This window comes from Labrus bergylta, chromosome 12 (assembly GCF_963930695.1).
Source record: "Labrus bergylta chromosome 12, fLabBer1.1, whole genome shotgun sequence".
Classification (NCBI taxonomy): domain Eukaryota; kingdom Metazoa; phylum Chordata; class Actinopteri; order Labriformes; family Labridae; genus Labrus; species Labrus bergylta.
In genome coordinates, this window is record NC_089206.1 from 25,650,463 (window position 1) to 25,664,644 (window position 14,182).

The window sequence follows — 14,182 nt, forward strand, 5'->3', positions numbered from 1 at the left end:
CAACACATAAAGCCATTTACACAACTGATTCCAAAATTTCTTCCAGAAGGAATTGGTATCTTGGAAATTCCTGGCAGAAAACAAACTCTATGTCTGTGTCCATAGGCAAGGCCTTATGCCAGCGGCATCCAGCAATATAGTAATATAGCCGCGAGACGGTTGCTGCCAACAGGCTGGTTTTGTTTCTCGGCTGCTGGGGCCAGCATCAGTCCTGGCAGCCAGCGGCAGCCCCGGTGGCCAGCAGGGGTCCCAGCGGTCCCAGCGGTCCCAGCGGTCCCATCGGTCCCAGCGGCCAGTGCCCGGCGGCCGCAGCAGCCAAGACACAAGACCGGCCTGTCGACAGCAGGTGTCTCGCCGCTATATTTATATTTTTCCGCCATTATCAGCTTTCTCCATAGAGCCTGTTAGCATAGCTTCCAAGCAATATGGTGGACGTTACGTTTCAAATTCTGGGAGTGAGTTCCCACCCACTAATCTGTGATTGGTCTGTAGCTTCAGTGGTCGAAAATATGAGGAACTAGCGTTGTAGTTTCACCCCGCTAATCCGATGACGCAAAATGACGATTTTTGCATCACTGGAAGCTCCTTTTCAGACTCAGAAATACAAAGATTTCCCATCTCAGGGGAAAATGAGGGCGGGATGCACGACCATTCAAAAATACTACCAGGTTTCTAATGATACAAAGCTTAATGCAAATGGATGAAGTATCCCTTTAAAACAAATAAAATGAGTGAGAATCACTTTGAATTGTTAATTTCTCTTTGCTGCTGCATTCAGAGTGACAGTAGAAAAGTTTCACGGTAAGTCAGAGGTACAGTAGGTGATACAGTAGTGCAGAGATTGTTAGGAGGAAACTACAGCTTATAGCCCGAAGCAGAACATTTCATCTTCAGCTCAGCTGGGCCACACTATCACAGTGTCTGTCATCAGAGACTGATACCTAGAATAGAAACCCCTGTGTTCAGCGCTGCTGGTTTAGAGCAATAAAAAGGTGCAGGGGAAGCAGAGAAACTCTACGAAACTTTGTACCATGTGCAAGGCTTTTTTATTTAACTTCAGAACACTGACAGGAAAAGCATCGTCAGGCAGAAAAACTGTATGAGTGCTAATTCTCCACTGACTGTCACTTTGATGTCATTAGCTCCGGCTTTTCTGCTTCCATTTATATAAGCCTCTTAGAAAAAAAAACATACTTTAAAAAAGAAAGATTTCTTAAAGTTGCCAAAAAAGTTTTCACAAACACTCAGGACTTTATAATGACTGTCTATCACAGTTTTTAATGCGTAGAATGATGAGGGGAAATTAACTCAGTCAAGCGCACAGTGTGTGAACAAGAAAGAATACAAACGTTGATGTGTTTGTGTGTTTGAGTGAAACATATAGGAGCATTTTTAACAAAGAAATAAAATAACATGTAACCAAAGCAGGGAAAAGTACATGTACACATATGTTAATAACACAGGAAACGTGATGCAACGCACAAATAAATATCATAAAAACACCATCAAACATGTCCTGTTGCATGATTAGCCTCTGCTCTGGACTCTAAGACGACTCGTTGGAATCTAAATGAGAAATGAGAATGTGTGTGCGCTTGCATTTCTGTGTGATCTGACAGCCATTCATGATCGGAAATCAGATCAAAGAGCCTTAACATCTGAAACGGGGACATATCAGCTTTGCGCCTGCGTGCGTGGATTCATGCCTGCCTGCTTGCATTTGTGGGTGGTGTGTGTGTGTGTGTGTGTGTGTGTGTGTGTGTGTGTGTGTGTGTGTGTGTGTGTGTCATGCAATGAAGCTCACATTTCTGCAGGCAGTGGAAGTTATGGTGTCCAACTTATCCTGCATCTTTTGACCAAATCTACCACCTTACTTGTGTGTTACATTTAATTAAAAAACTGTTCTCTATTGGAAATCACATATTATAAATAAATAGCAATAAAGTTATTAAATGATCACAAGAATGTCATTAAATGAAGTATCACTGATATTTTCTTCAGCATGTAAAGGGGATTTGGATTTACAGCTCGTCTCTGAAAATGTGCTGCTGCTGAACATTTCTAAGTTCATATGTTTAATTGAAGAGAACCAAAAAGTGAAATGAAATTATTTAATACATCAGCGCTCTTTTTCTGTTGCATGCTTACTGAGGAGGTGAAGCCTTTTATTCTTCTCTACAGTTGAAAAAATAAGGTTTTGTCTCTCTAAGCATGTCAAGTAGCCTTATAAATGTGTTAAAAGGAATTTGATTTTGGAGCAGCAAAAGGGAATGAATCAGTGGAACAGGCATGGAAGAAAACCCCAGCCCTGTCACTGATAACCTGAGCCATGGCTTTCCCTTTCAAGTACGACTGTTTGATTTCCAGAAACTGCTGATATTGAAGAAAACTGCTGAGGAATCTTTCTGTGTCCTGCTGCTTCCCCACAATGTTAACACAAAGATGTAGAGACAGAATCTTAGCACACAGAAGTTGATATAAGTAAGCTGTAAGCTGTAAAAACTCTTGAATAGAGTTGTCTTACACTGCTTCCTCCTACTGAGTTGAGTTAATTCATTAAGATAAGACAGGTTTTTATTCTCACGTGCTGCAAAATTTGACACAAAAAGTCACTCACAGGTGCTTTAAAATTAAACTGCAACATGTGAACATATTTACAGCTTGGATTACTAGGGAGTCAGAATTGGATACAAATATGACTGCGAGGACGACAGACTTTATAAAACATGGACATATTCTTGGTGGCAAATGGTTCATGGACATGAGCTTAAGTAACTGACGTTAGTTTACTGGTGTAAATATTTGGTAACTATTTACACACAATGTATTTTTCTTCTTGAACCTAAGTAAGTTATTTTTGTGACTAAATGTATCCAAACTGTATCGTTCTGCAGTTTTGACATTGTGTCATGGATTATAGCTTCAATTCATATTTTAACTGGTGATTGCTTATTAGTTATCACAGCAGTACTAATGTATTTTGGCAACACAGTGGTTATATATTTTGTAATATTTTGCTAATTAGACCACAGAGCCTTCATGTTCCAAACTGGTTTTTAAATCTTTTTTTTTTTTTTTACTAAGGGCACAGACTGCTATTTCAGAAGTATGAGTGAGAACATGACAGCAATAACAAGTGAAATACCAACGAATTCTGCCAACTCCCCTCCCCGCATATTTCTAAGTCAGTTCTTGTCAGTTACAAATCCACCACATGACCAAATCGACCCAAAATCCAGCATACTACTACATGGCAGAGAAACTTACCAGCACTTCTGCTGATGGGAGAATGAAGCACACTATTGCATAATGCATACTGATGCTCCAGGAGCCCAGAAACCAGGTCATCACAGGTTGTTCAAGAAAAGCAAGCACCACCAGAAAAGAATTCGGTAGTTGCATCACAGCACAGTGAAAGTAGAAACATATTCAATTAAACTCCAAGAATCTGGGGTGACTGCTCTGCTTTTTTTTTGGCAAATCTTATGGAAAGAAACACATCGTAGAACAGCTGCCTTCAAACCCTTTTCTCTCTCTTTCTGCAGGAGGAGAGAGTAGCATCTTTACGAGGATTTGGTTAGTAACAGACTTCACACCTTTTCCCCAAAGAACCCTCCTGCACTACTTTGAAGCCATTACAGCGTGCTTTTATCTCCTCTCGTGTAGGAACACTTCTATCTTTCAGGAGCTTGACAGCGCTGTGGAGCAGTCATTGTTCAGTCAGTCTGTTTCCAGGCCAGACTGTTGAATATAGGCAGGGAATGGCGGTCGTTATTCACAGACTGGAAGATAAGGAAATTATAGCCATCAGGAAAGTAAAAGCATGACACTTGTTTGAGTCGTGCCGCAGCGGCAATTAAAAAGCATCTCTGCTAAAGCATGAAGAAACTCAAAGCCAGACGCTTAACGGCACAGCGGGGGACAGTATTTATTAGACAAAATGTTTCATGTCTCTGTGCAGAGCGAGCTGAGCCGGAGGAAAAAGAGATGTGAGTGTCAAGGTAAGCTGAAGTATGAGTGAAGTAAAAGAGGTAAGAGAAGAATGTTATGGAAAGGTCAAACTCAAGAACTCAAAGAAAAACAAAAAGTTGGACTTGAAGCACTGTGATGGGGATTTTGTCTGATATACAGCAGTATTTGGAATTAATGATGGCGGAAGAAACAGACAGAAAGAGAACTTGAGGATAAAAAGGAGAGGGGGGGTACACACACACACACACACACACACACACACACACACACCCATGATGTTCTCTTCACGAGAGGCAAAGAAATAAAACACACAGACACACACAGTTAAATAAATGCTGCTAATTTAGGGAAAAAAACACAAGATACACACACACTCTGTCTGTGGCTCACAGACATTTAAAGTTAATCTGCTCGTTGGCTCTGATTAGGCTAAAAACAAACACGGCACCCGCACACTTGTTGCTAGGCAACAGCAACGCTAGCTTGATCAGTGGACTCTGAAATGCAAGGAAAGTGAAGATAGAGAGAGGAGGAGAGGAGAGGGGGTAGAGGAGAGGAGAGTTGAGGAGAGGAGGAGATGAGGGGAGGGGAGAGGAGAGGAGAGCAGGGCTGAAGAGCAGGCCAAGACCTGTCAATCATCCGACCACCATCTGAAACACACACACACACACACACACACACACACACACACACACACACACACACACACACACACACACACACACACACACACACACACACACACACACACACACAGTCACAACAGACATCAGAAGGCATCAGTGGGAAAAATGTGTGGATGTTGGCTTGAAGCACATCTAAAGGAAGACTCACTGCGCACACTCAACCATCTTCTTGTGGGTAACACACACGCACGCACGCACGCACGCACACGCACACGCCACACACACACCACTTGAAGCATAGGTATTTTTTCACATATTTTTTCTCTCTCATCAAACACATCTCCATAGCATGTTCATTTTCCTACATGACTTGATATATACCAATTACTGTATGTTTATTGGACACACAGAGAAACATCAACACTATAAACACAGCCATATATTTAACTGTAGAGAAACAGTAAGGTCATGGTATCTTTAATATAAAATAAGAGTCAGTATATATCTGAAATGTTTGGTAAAATAATGTAAAACTCCTCTAACTCCCGCCCACCTGCTCACCTTTTCTCACTTCCCTCATCAGCCTTGCAGTATATTTATCAGCCTATTTCCACCTGTTCCCTGTCAGATACCACACAAAGCATTCAAGCCATTTTATCTGAATGTAACCCACCTACATGACTCACTGCCGGAAAATTGGACTAATGCCTGTTAACTTAATCCCTTCCCTTTTTTGCTTGCATGGTTTTCTGACTTCTGCACGATTTTTTTTTACAAACTCTAATCGTTATGTGCTTCGTGTGTGGGTGGTCTTTTTGGTCCAAAGCAACTTTCACAGGGTCGATACTCTTGTTGAAGAATATATTTGGATAACCACAAGAAAATATTGTATTTTAAAACTCGTACAAGAATAGAAACATGAACTAATTACTGATACTGGCATACATGAAGTTATCTATGTAGTTACACCGGTGTGACTGTAAACATTCAGAGTATGTAAGTTAAATACTTGTAGTCTTCTGTAGAGTTGTACCGTGATTTGAAAGTACTGAGCAACTGCTGCTGCATTTAATATTGTTGGTTTATGTATTTTGTTACATATTTTACTTTGAAATTAAAGGCAGTCAGAAGGCTGCCATATTCTCAGTAAAGCAATATAACATTGCTTGTTTTATATTCTACATAGTATTACTTGTAATTTCACATTATTGATTATTAGGATATTCATTTATTCTTTGAAAACAATTTCACATTGTCCATACACAGATTCTAATCACTATTTCATCTTTGTTTTTAACTGAAAAGAATCCACAGGTTTGCTTTATGCATTTGTCAACATATATTTTGTTTAAAGCTTATTTTGAGGCTTTGTATGCCTTTATTGATCGGACAGTGGATGGAGTCAGAAACAGGAATGAAAGAGTGGGGAATGACATGCGGGAAAGGAGCTGCAAGTTGGGGTCAAACCCGGTTGAATGACGATTAGATAAGAACAAAAGCAGTAGCTGAAATTTTTTACAGTTCATCTTCACTCTAAACTCTATCACTTACACAGATGTGTTCTCTAACGCACCCTGCATCCCTACAAAATAAAGTAGTGTGCTAATGATACAGTAGCTCTGCCTCTGGAAGCAGCTTCAGCTTATTGGTGTGGGTGGTGAGCTAATTAGCCTGGCATGCTCATTACTGGAGCTTACATTAAACACTGTATAGTAACATTTGAAGACCCTGTAGTGTGTTTTTTTAAAGATTTTGGAAATACACTTCAGCTCCATGCACCACGACAGCCTGTAGAGACATCCAGAGCCTGCCATGCATAGTTACAGTTGCTAAGCAAAACTTTAAGTGGCACTTTTTTTTGTTAGTTAAAAGAAAAATGTCAACCTGCATAACCTGATTTTTTTTCCTCTGAAGTTAAAACACAAAACATTATTTCAGAAACTTGAACTCAGATTCATGGCCAAAGTAAAATGTCAGATGACTCATCCTCCGTTATGACAAAGACAGAAACTCAACACTTCTTCTAGAAGTTCAAATTAATTCATAAAAATCTGCTGCCTGCTGGAACCAGGCTGAGGGTTTTTAATGGCAGAGTTCCTTTGAGCCAACAGGCACGCTGACTCACACGCTGTAAGAATACATCTACTTAAAGTATTCAGTCAAACACACAGGTGTGTTAATAGGTCTCTAATGCTTTTTCTTTAATGAACAGTAAGTAGACATGTTTATGTAAAAGACAAGAGTCATGTCAGGAATCTAAATCTAAATACCTTAAACAACTACACTTATTAAAATGTCTCACTCTCCATGATAAAAAAAATGCCTCTTTTGAACCCCTACCCATAATGCTTAGCGTCTATCACTATCCCCCAAGCTAAGCTAAATTAACTTTATTATGCACATGCACACCCAGATGTTCTATGTCACACATAGAAGTGCTGATAAATGTGCAGGGTCAAGCTCAAAGCGTAAAGTAAAAAAAAAATCCTGAGCCTGAACTTTTTTTTGCGTTTTTTTAAAATATATATATATATATATATATATATATATATATATATATATATATATATATATATATGTTGTTGCTCTATTCATGGTAAAATAATTCAATTTGATCCTCTTTACATCACATAGTTGTCAGTCCATGAAATAAGTGCTTTACTATTCACAGATGCTTTCAATCAATGTATTTCAATCCTACACATGAACAACTTAAATAAATGCTTTCTAGTTTATCATCTAAACTGTAACCATGACATCCTCCTTTCAAATTCAAATTAAAAAACACTTTTTTGCACAACATGATGGAGACATCCACTTTCATCACTGCTTTAAACCTCCATCAGCTTCACACGGAATCTCATTTAAATTCTGAGTCTCTTAAGGGCAGGTAAAGAGCTGCAGGAGAGTCATGGCATTTAGCTGCAGGGGAACTTTCCTGCATGTGATTCTACACAGAGATCTGGATAATGGTCTCACACACCCTGAGCCTCTGCCAGGGATGGTAACTGTGGAGACCAGCATATTACAAGGAACAGTGCAGAATGAAGCCACATACAGAATAATATATTGTATTGTCATGCCTGGTATTCAATTAGAGTCTGTCTAACACTGTTAGCTTTAGAGCCATTGATTGGTAGCAAACAGGTTCCCAGATATGCATAAGTATATACACAATCCACACAGCAGTTAATTAAGATGACAGTCGTAAAAGGCTTGAAAGAATAAAACTGTCACAAAGCAAACAAACGAGTGAAACAAAGTCCAAGGTTAACACGTGATGTAATCCTGATAGATCTCTGCAGAGTCTCAGTATAAAAAAAACTAATGATGTACATGCAGTGATAATCAGCTACAAGATCTATCCTCCCCTGAGAACTTGGAACAGTGAGAGTAAAACCAATGAATGTTTAATCCTGTTTTTTTGTTAACAGTCATTTTGTGTGCAGCTGCTTAGAGAGAACATTCACTGTGGGGTATCTCTTGTGCAGCACTCAGTGAACATGCAAACACGCAGATTTGAGCTGTAAATGTTCAGCTCTTCTCTGGTGGGACTTTCTCTCTAATGAGTGTGACAGCACTCCACTTAGGGGAGTGTAAGAACTGCAGGGCTTTAGAGCACAGCTCCTCTGCTGCACCAGTTTCTGTCTGAAAGCACATCCTATCATTACACTCTTACAACACACCACTGGCAGTTCCACAAATCACCCTGTTTGTTTTGATGTGTAAATATTGAAATATTTGTTCAGACAGGGATACTGAGCTCACTATAAAAAAAGGTCTTGTAAAATATAGCGGGCCCCATGCAGGGAGGCTAGTCCTCCAGGCAGGCGGCCCGGTTTGGATCCAACCTGTGGCTCATTTCGCGCATGTCATTTCCTACTCTCTCTCTCTCTCTCTGACTTCTGACTCCATTCTTCACTGGCTTCCTGACCTTAATATGGAAGCCTTAAAGGGACATTCATCCCTACAATTAATCTACCTGTTTTTTCCTTTAGATCTGAACATATCTATCTTGTTATCTCGGGAAAACAATGCATGGTTTCCCATGACAACGAATTAAGTTGTCCAGTTGTCAAGAAAACCAGTGAAAATAAAATGTAATGTGCGGATGCATGTCCTGTTAGGGTGTATAACCTTATATAATTTGCAGAAATCATTCCATCAATCGTTCTTCTTCATGCTGCTTTTTCCATAACTGTATACTATTGAGAAAAAAGTTTGTCGCCATATTGCCTTAAAATGCACAGTTTGTTAATTCCGCCGCCAGGGGGCTCTCAATCAAAACAATAACAAAAGATGACGTTGAGGTGGGATGACATGCACCACAAGGCCTTGGTTTGAATCGAATCAGCATGGACTGCTGAAGCGAGGACTAAAGCCTTGATACTACCTGCTCCACCAGGCAAGCTCACATGGAGCCCAAATACTTCACTACAGCACACAGAGTAAGCACGCTGAAAAATACAAAGTTTGACAGTTATGCTGATTTAAGCTTGCCTACCTATGATGTGGAAATTATTGTTTTGAAGGAGGATTAAGTGAAAGCTAATCCATTGCAAACATTTTTAAATCCCATTTGCTCATAAATGTTACAGATTTGTAACAAACACCTGTGACTGTATCTTGTTGTAATACCCTCTTATGATGTTTAAAATGCAGAAACTACAAATACCAAAACAATCCTAATGAGCTGCACTAACATACCAGCACCTGTGTCATGTTCTTATTTTTGTTTTTTTGCCCTGTGCATGAGTTTATGGAATAAATATGCACAGTGTAGAAATATCCTCTCAGTTCTTCTCTCTAACAGTGAAAGGTCAGATACATTCATGAGTTTATCAGGTCCACACAGCAGCAGCAGCAGGCAGCCTGAGATGTAAACACAGGAAACTGCAGGAAGGGAGAATTTCAAGTTTATCTTACTTCAGTTCTCTGTTCATTTTCTGCTCTGACTCTTCCACAATCCTCATATTTGAAGTTTCACTGGACTTTCTGGCCACAGATATTCTGTGTCTATTTCCCCCATAATAGACTGTGATAAGCTCATTCCTTCCTTCCACTCTTTTTTCCCCCCTTGCTTTCTCATGACCCTCCCTTCCCCTGAGCCCAACACACAAGCCTCAGACAGCATGCACATGGCCTGGGGAATGAACATTAAGTCAAGTATGTTTATTCAGCAGAGGTAGGCTGTGTGACTTCTTTCTCTTTTACACAAGCTATGTTTGACATTCTTCTAAATTCTTCTAACCCATGGAAAGTTTTCACACAAAAACATGCACTGCAGGAGGCCTTTACATACCAAAAACATCTAACCATTTAAACAATCAGAATTATTGAATGTAATGTCCCAAGTTAAAGACCAGCGTCATGACTTGTGTGAGAAACCATCAATCTCTGTGCGTGGACAGGCTTACCCGAAACGGAAGAGCTTATTCATCAACTTCACTTCAAATTAAGGAGTTTGTTGTTGCTGTCATTATTTCAAAGGCTAATTAATATGTCAAGGTTGCTGAATAGTCCACTTTATCAGTTCTTAATGAGGCTTCATGAGGTTTGGCTCTAATTGACGAGGTGAACAAAGGGTCCTGCTCTGACTAATTTGGATTGATAGAGAGAACACAGAAAGTAACTCTCTCTCAACACTGAAATCAAGTTCATTTGTCAAACTAACATCGTGAACATCTGATGTGTTTGTGAACTGCTAATACAGAGGAAAACTAGAGCGTAAATCTAGAAACACAAACTCAACTATAAGTAAGTTGGACTAACAACGGCAAGATTTATGATCTGCATAAGTGAAGGACTTTGTGGTTGAAAACTTGAGCTTATCTCATCTTGATGAATGGGGCTTTCATATTAAATCATTTGTATTCTCAAACAATACTGTAATAAACTAATGCTATGCTAACTCTAAGATCAGCTGCCGTTGGCATTGGCCAAGCATGCTTATTTTAGGGGCAAGTTACTGAGCCATAGTCTGTATAAAACATGGGCGTAGTCTCAGTGACATCACCCATTGGTTTCTGCAGCAGAGTTTTTGAGACCAATGATGGCGGTCGCCATATTGGAAATGTTTTGTCATGTTCACTTCCAATCACCCTAGTTGCAGGCTAAGAGCTGGAGCTGAGGCAGGCCTTGAGCCTCCTGGCTAACAGCAACAACACGCCTGCCTGTCAATCAGATTAGCCACACGCCTAATTATGCAAAACTCTTTGATATAATCAAAACGGACACTGTCAGTACAAATAAAGACATGAGCCATTCAAACAAACTTGTTTTCTTCTTGGAAAAAAAGAGCATGTTAACGTGGGTGTTAATGTGACAATTGCAGCGAGCCTCAAGTGGACACTGGCAGAACTGCAGTTTATTTCACTTTTGCATTGGCTTCATTTCACAACACTGGAGGTTGCCATTTGAATTGAAAAGGCAAAGACAAAATAAACACAACCCTCAGTTTCTTAACAAGTCAAGTGTCATTCTTCATCCAACTCAACCGCAATGTTTGAGATATACATGCTGGACAATCCTGCTGTGCATTGACATTGATGCTGAGCTATGATTAGAAAGTATTTTGATGGAAGGACTTGTTTTTATGTTATAGACTTAGATTTATACAAAGACTTATATTACTATTGGTACATTGAAATTCTATTAATGTGAGAATAATATTGACCCACTGTGGAAGACAGTACATTTGGGTATAAAGTCCACAGGAATCTTGCCATAAGTAAGGCCTCCTAAAAATGGGACAAACCTAAAGACTAACTGAAACCTATAACCACACATGCCCTGTTTTAGGTAAACAACTCCAAATACAACCACAAACAAGAGTAATGTAATTCACATTATACATTCAGACATGATTTCAACCATTATTACAAAGCTCTTTCATTGGTTGTGCCTGTTGCTCGTGCTGAAACTTGTAACTCAGCACTGACCAACAGAACGACTCTCAAAACCAACAAACCCAGACTGAAACAGACCAGGTCCAACTTAACTCATGAGTGTTAAAGCATTCCCTTGCCTTACAAAGACCACAGCAGCACACTTGAATGACATCATCACTGAAAATTGCACATTTAGTATGAAAAGCAGAACTCTTTCTTACCTTTTTCCAAAGCAGTGACTCCCATGCATGGCTGACCCAGGCTGGCCTTTTTCTCCCATTTGCCCTCGTCAGGATGATAAATCTCCACAGAAGCCAGCGGAGTCTGCTGCTGATTCATTCCACCGAGCACCATCACCTGGCCCCCCAGCGCCACAGCTGAGGTCCCTGCCCTCGCGGTGGGCAGCGGCGGCAGCTGGCTCCACGTCTGGCTCTCCACATCCAGGACCTCCACACTGTCCAGGGGCATGCCGGTCTCACTGCAGCCCCCCATCACGTAGAGGAGGCCCTCGTGGTAGACTGGAGTGCAGTAGACACGGCGCTGTGACATGGGGGGGAACTGCTCCCAGTACAGGGACTTTACAGGACTCACCGCCATTTCCTGCACAGGCATGTCTCCAGTACCGAGAGGAGGGGACGCACCATCACACACAGCGGCCAGGGAAGGAGGAGAGGAAGTGGGAGAGAGTTGGATGAGGGGGCACACAAAGCTGGAACAGCACTGAGCCAGAGCAGGAGAAACAAGCAGACGCACAAGCTTGTTTCTGTCTGTGTGAGTGACCACCTGAAGCCCCTGAATCCACAAGGGGAAAGAAACAAGAAAAAAAAAAATTAAAGGAAGGGGTGAAGAGAAAAGGGGTGAAAGGGATTGTAAGAATTGACAGAAAAGGTAAAAAAACAAAAAAACAAAGGGAGAGGGAAAGAGAAAATCCAGCTCACACCTTGTGCCAGATGTCACGACTCCCTCTCTATTCTGATGTTTTATTCATCCTGTTGTTGGTGTTTGTGCGGTAAAGCCATCTGCTTTTCATCCTCCTCTATTCCTCTCTCTCTCTTGCCCTCTTCTTGCGTTCACTGCATCCTCCTGGGACGCTTATTTGTTAAAGTTGACTATATTCCCAGTGAAAAAAAATGCTGATGCTTGAAGACTATGTCCAAGGGTTTAATACTTAATCCTGAAAAAACTTCAACCAAGTCCAGAGTGGAGGAGTTAAAAAGGAGAAGAAAAAAAAACGATTGGAGAGATGGCACTGTCTTCAGCAGTGCCCTGATAATCCAAGAGAAAGCCTTTGTGGCAATGAATTTTATATCTTTGAAACAAAAGACAATTATTCAAGGCGACCAGTCGCAGGCGGCTGCAGCAGCACAGTTCTATTTGAACCCTTCTATTTGAAGGTGATGGATCCTACCGGGGGGAAAAAATCCCCTAAAAAATGAAGCAAAGTCTTTAAATTGAACTCTATGGGAGTATCAGGACTCCAAGGCTTCCCTTTATTACAATAAAGATTTTATTCCCTCAGTTTGAAAATAATTCATCTGAGGCTCCTTCCATTACTCGCTGTCAGGCACAGGGACTTCTGTAGAGGGTGAGTGTCGTCTTGCTGGTCTGAACCTGGAAGAAAACACAAGAGAGAGTGACAATTAGCTACAATGAAGACAATCATGTTTCATCTCCTTAATTCTAGACTATAAATTATATTCATGCTCTACGAGTAGTGACTGTGCTAATCAGTTAGTAAGTGTTAGGAGCACAAAAAGCCATGAGGCGGCATTAGTATGGATGCATTAATTCATGTGCTGGTATAGCCATTTTCACATTGCCACTTTTGGAAATTTCTAGAGAATTTCAGAAGGACTGCCCTTGAAATCCTCCTGATCTGGTTGTTCAGACACACACCTCACAGTGGGAGACGGGAGGGGGGCTGGACGTAAAAAGAGGAACTCAGAAGAAGTGGAGGAAGCATCAAGTCCACTATTTAAAACTCTATAATGAAAATACTTGACTATATGTCAATGCTAGGTGTAGTTCCACAGAATCACAATCTCAACTAAAGAGCGGTGAAGAACATTCTTGTGAACGGAAAATTAAATACAGCCGTTTAAAGACATGCACGGAGACCATAGCGGTCCTGTTCATACATCTACTGTAGGTTGTGCATCGATCACAGGGAATGCATGTCACCAGGGGGGAATTCTTCTGATAAAATCTTGCTGCGTTCTCACATCAGCTCACTGATGACTGCTGACGTTCTGCGGAAAGAATACTAGGGGGCTGGCAGGAGAAACTGGGATAAAGTCAAGGGAAAAATGTGGCTGTTTGCATTACTCGTGCAGATCAAGAGTTTTTCAGGGGTTATGTGCAAGTGTGAAAGCACAATATGAAAACAAATAGGGGAGTCCAGTTTGATCCACAGATCCAAGAATTGAACTATTTCTATAGATGACAAAATACCCAGAATTAGGTTTAAATTGCAGAGACAAAATTGTGCATCTAATGACAATAACTGTCTTTTAGAGTGACAGTGAACAGTAAACAGCATAAATAGTGTTCATATCATGAGGTAACTATGAAAAGGGCTGGTGTGATGGCCACAGCCACACAAAGGTAATATCATTCTCTCCTCATTAGTTTCCCACCAACACCTGGTTATTTTGTAGTGAACCTCCCAAACAATTTACACACTGAGTTTGATTG

General features: G+C 40.7%; 1 protein-coding gene across 2 annotated transcripts in view; it reads right to left on the reverse strand.

Annotated features, from left to right (window-relative positions):
- The window catches only part of LOC109985087 (kelch domain-containing protein 8B), a 163,102-nt gene that overhangs the window by 106,683 nt on the left and 42,237 nt on the right, over window positions 1-14,182 (reverse strand). Inside the window, exons 2-3 of one of the 2 annotated variants that reach the window (XM_020635332.3) lie at window positions 12,429-13,099; window positions 11,710-12,280 (exon numbers count right to left, since the gene is read on the reverse strand). In XM_020635332.3, the coding sequence (XP_020490988.1) occupies window positions 11,710-12,100 (391 nt within the window). In that variant the 5' untranslated portion in view covers window positions 12,101-12,280; window positions 12,429-13,099. Of the gene's footprint in view, window positions 1-11,709; window positions 13,100-14,182 lie in introns of both variants that reach the window. The other variant, XM_065961219.1, reaches the window with a different exon arrangement.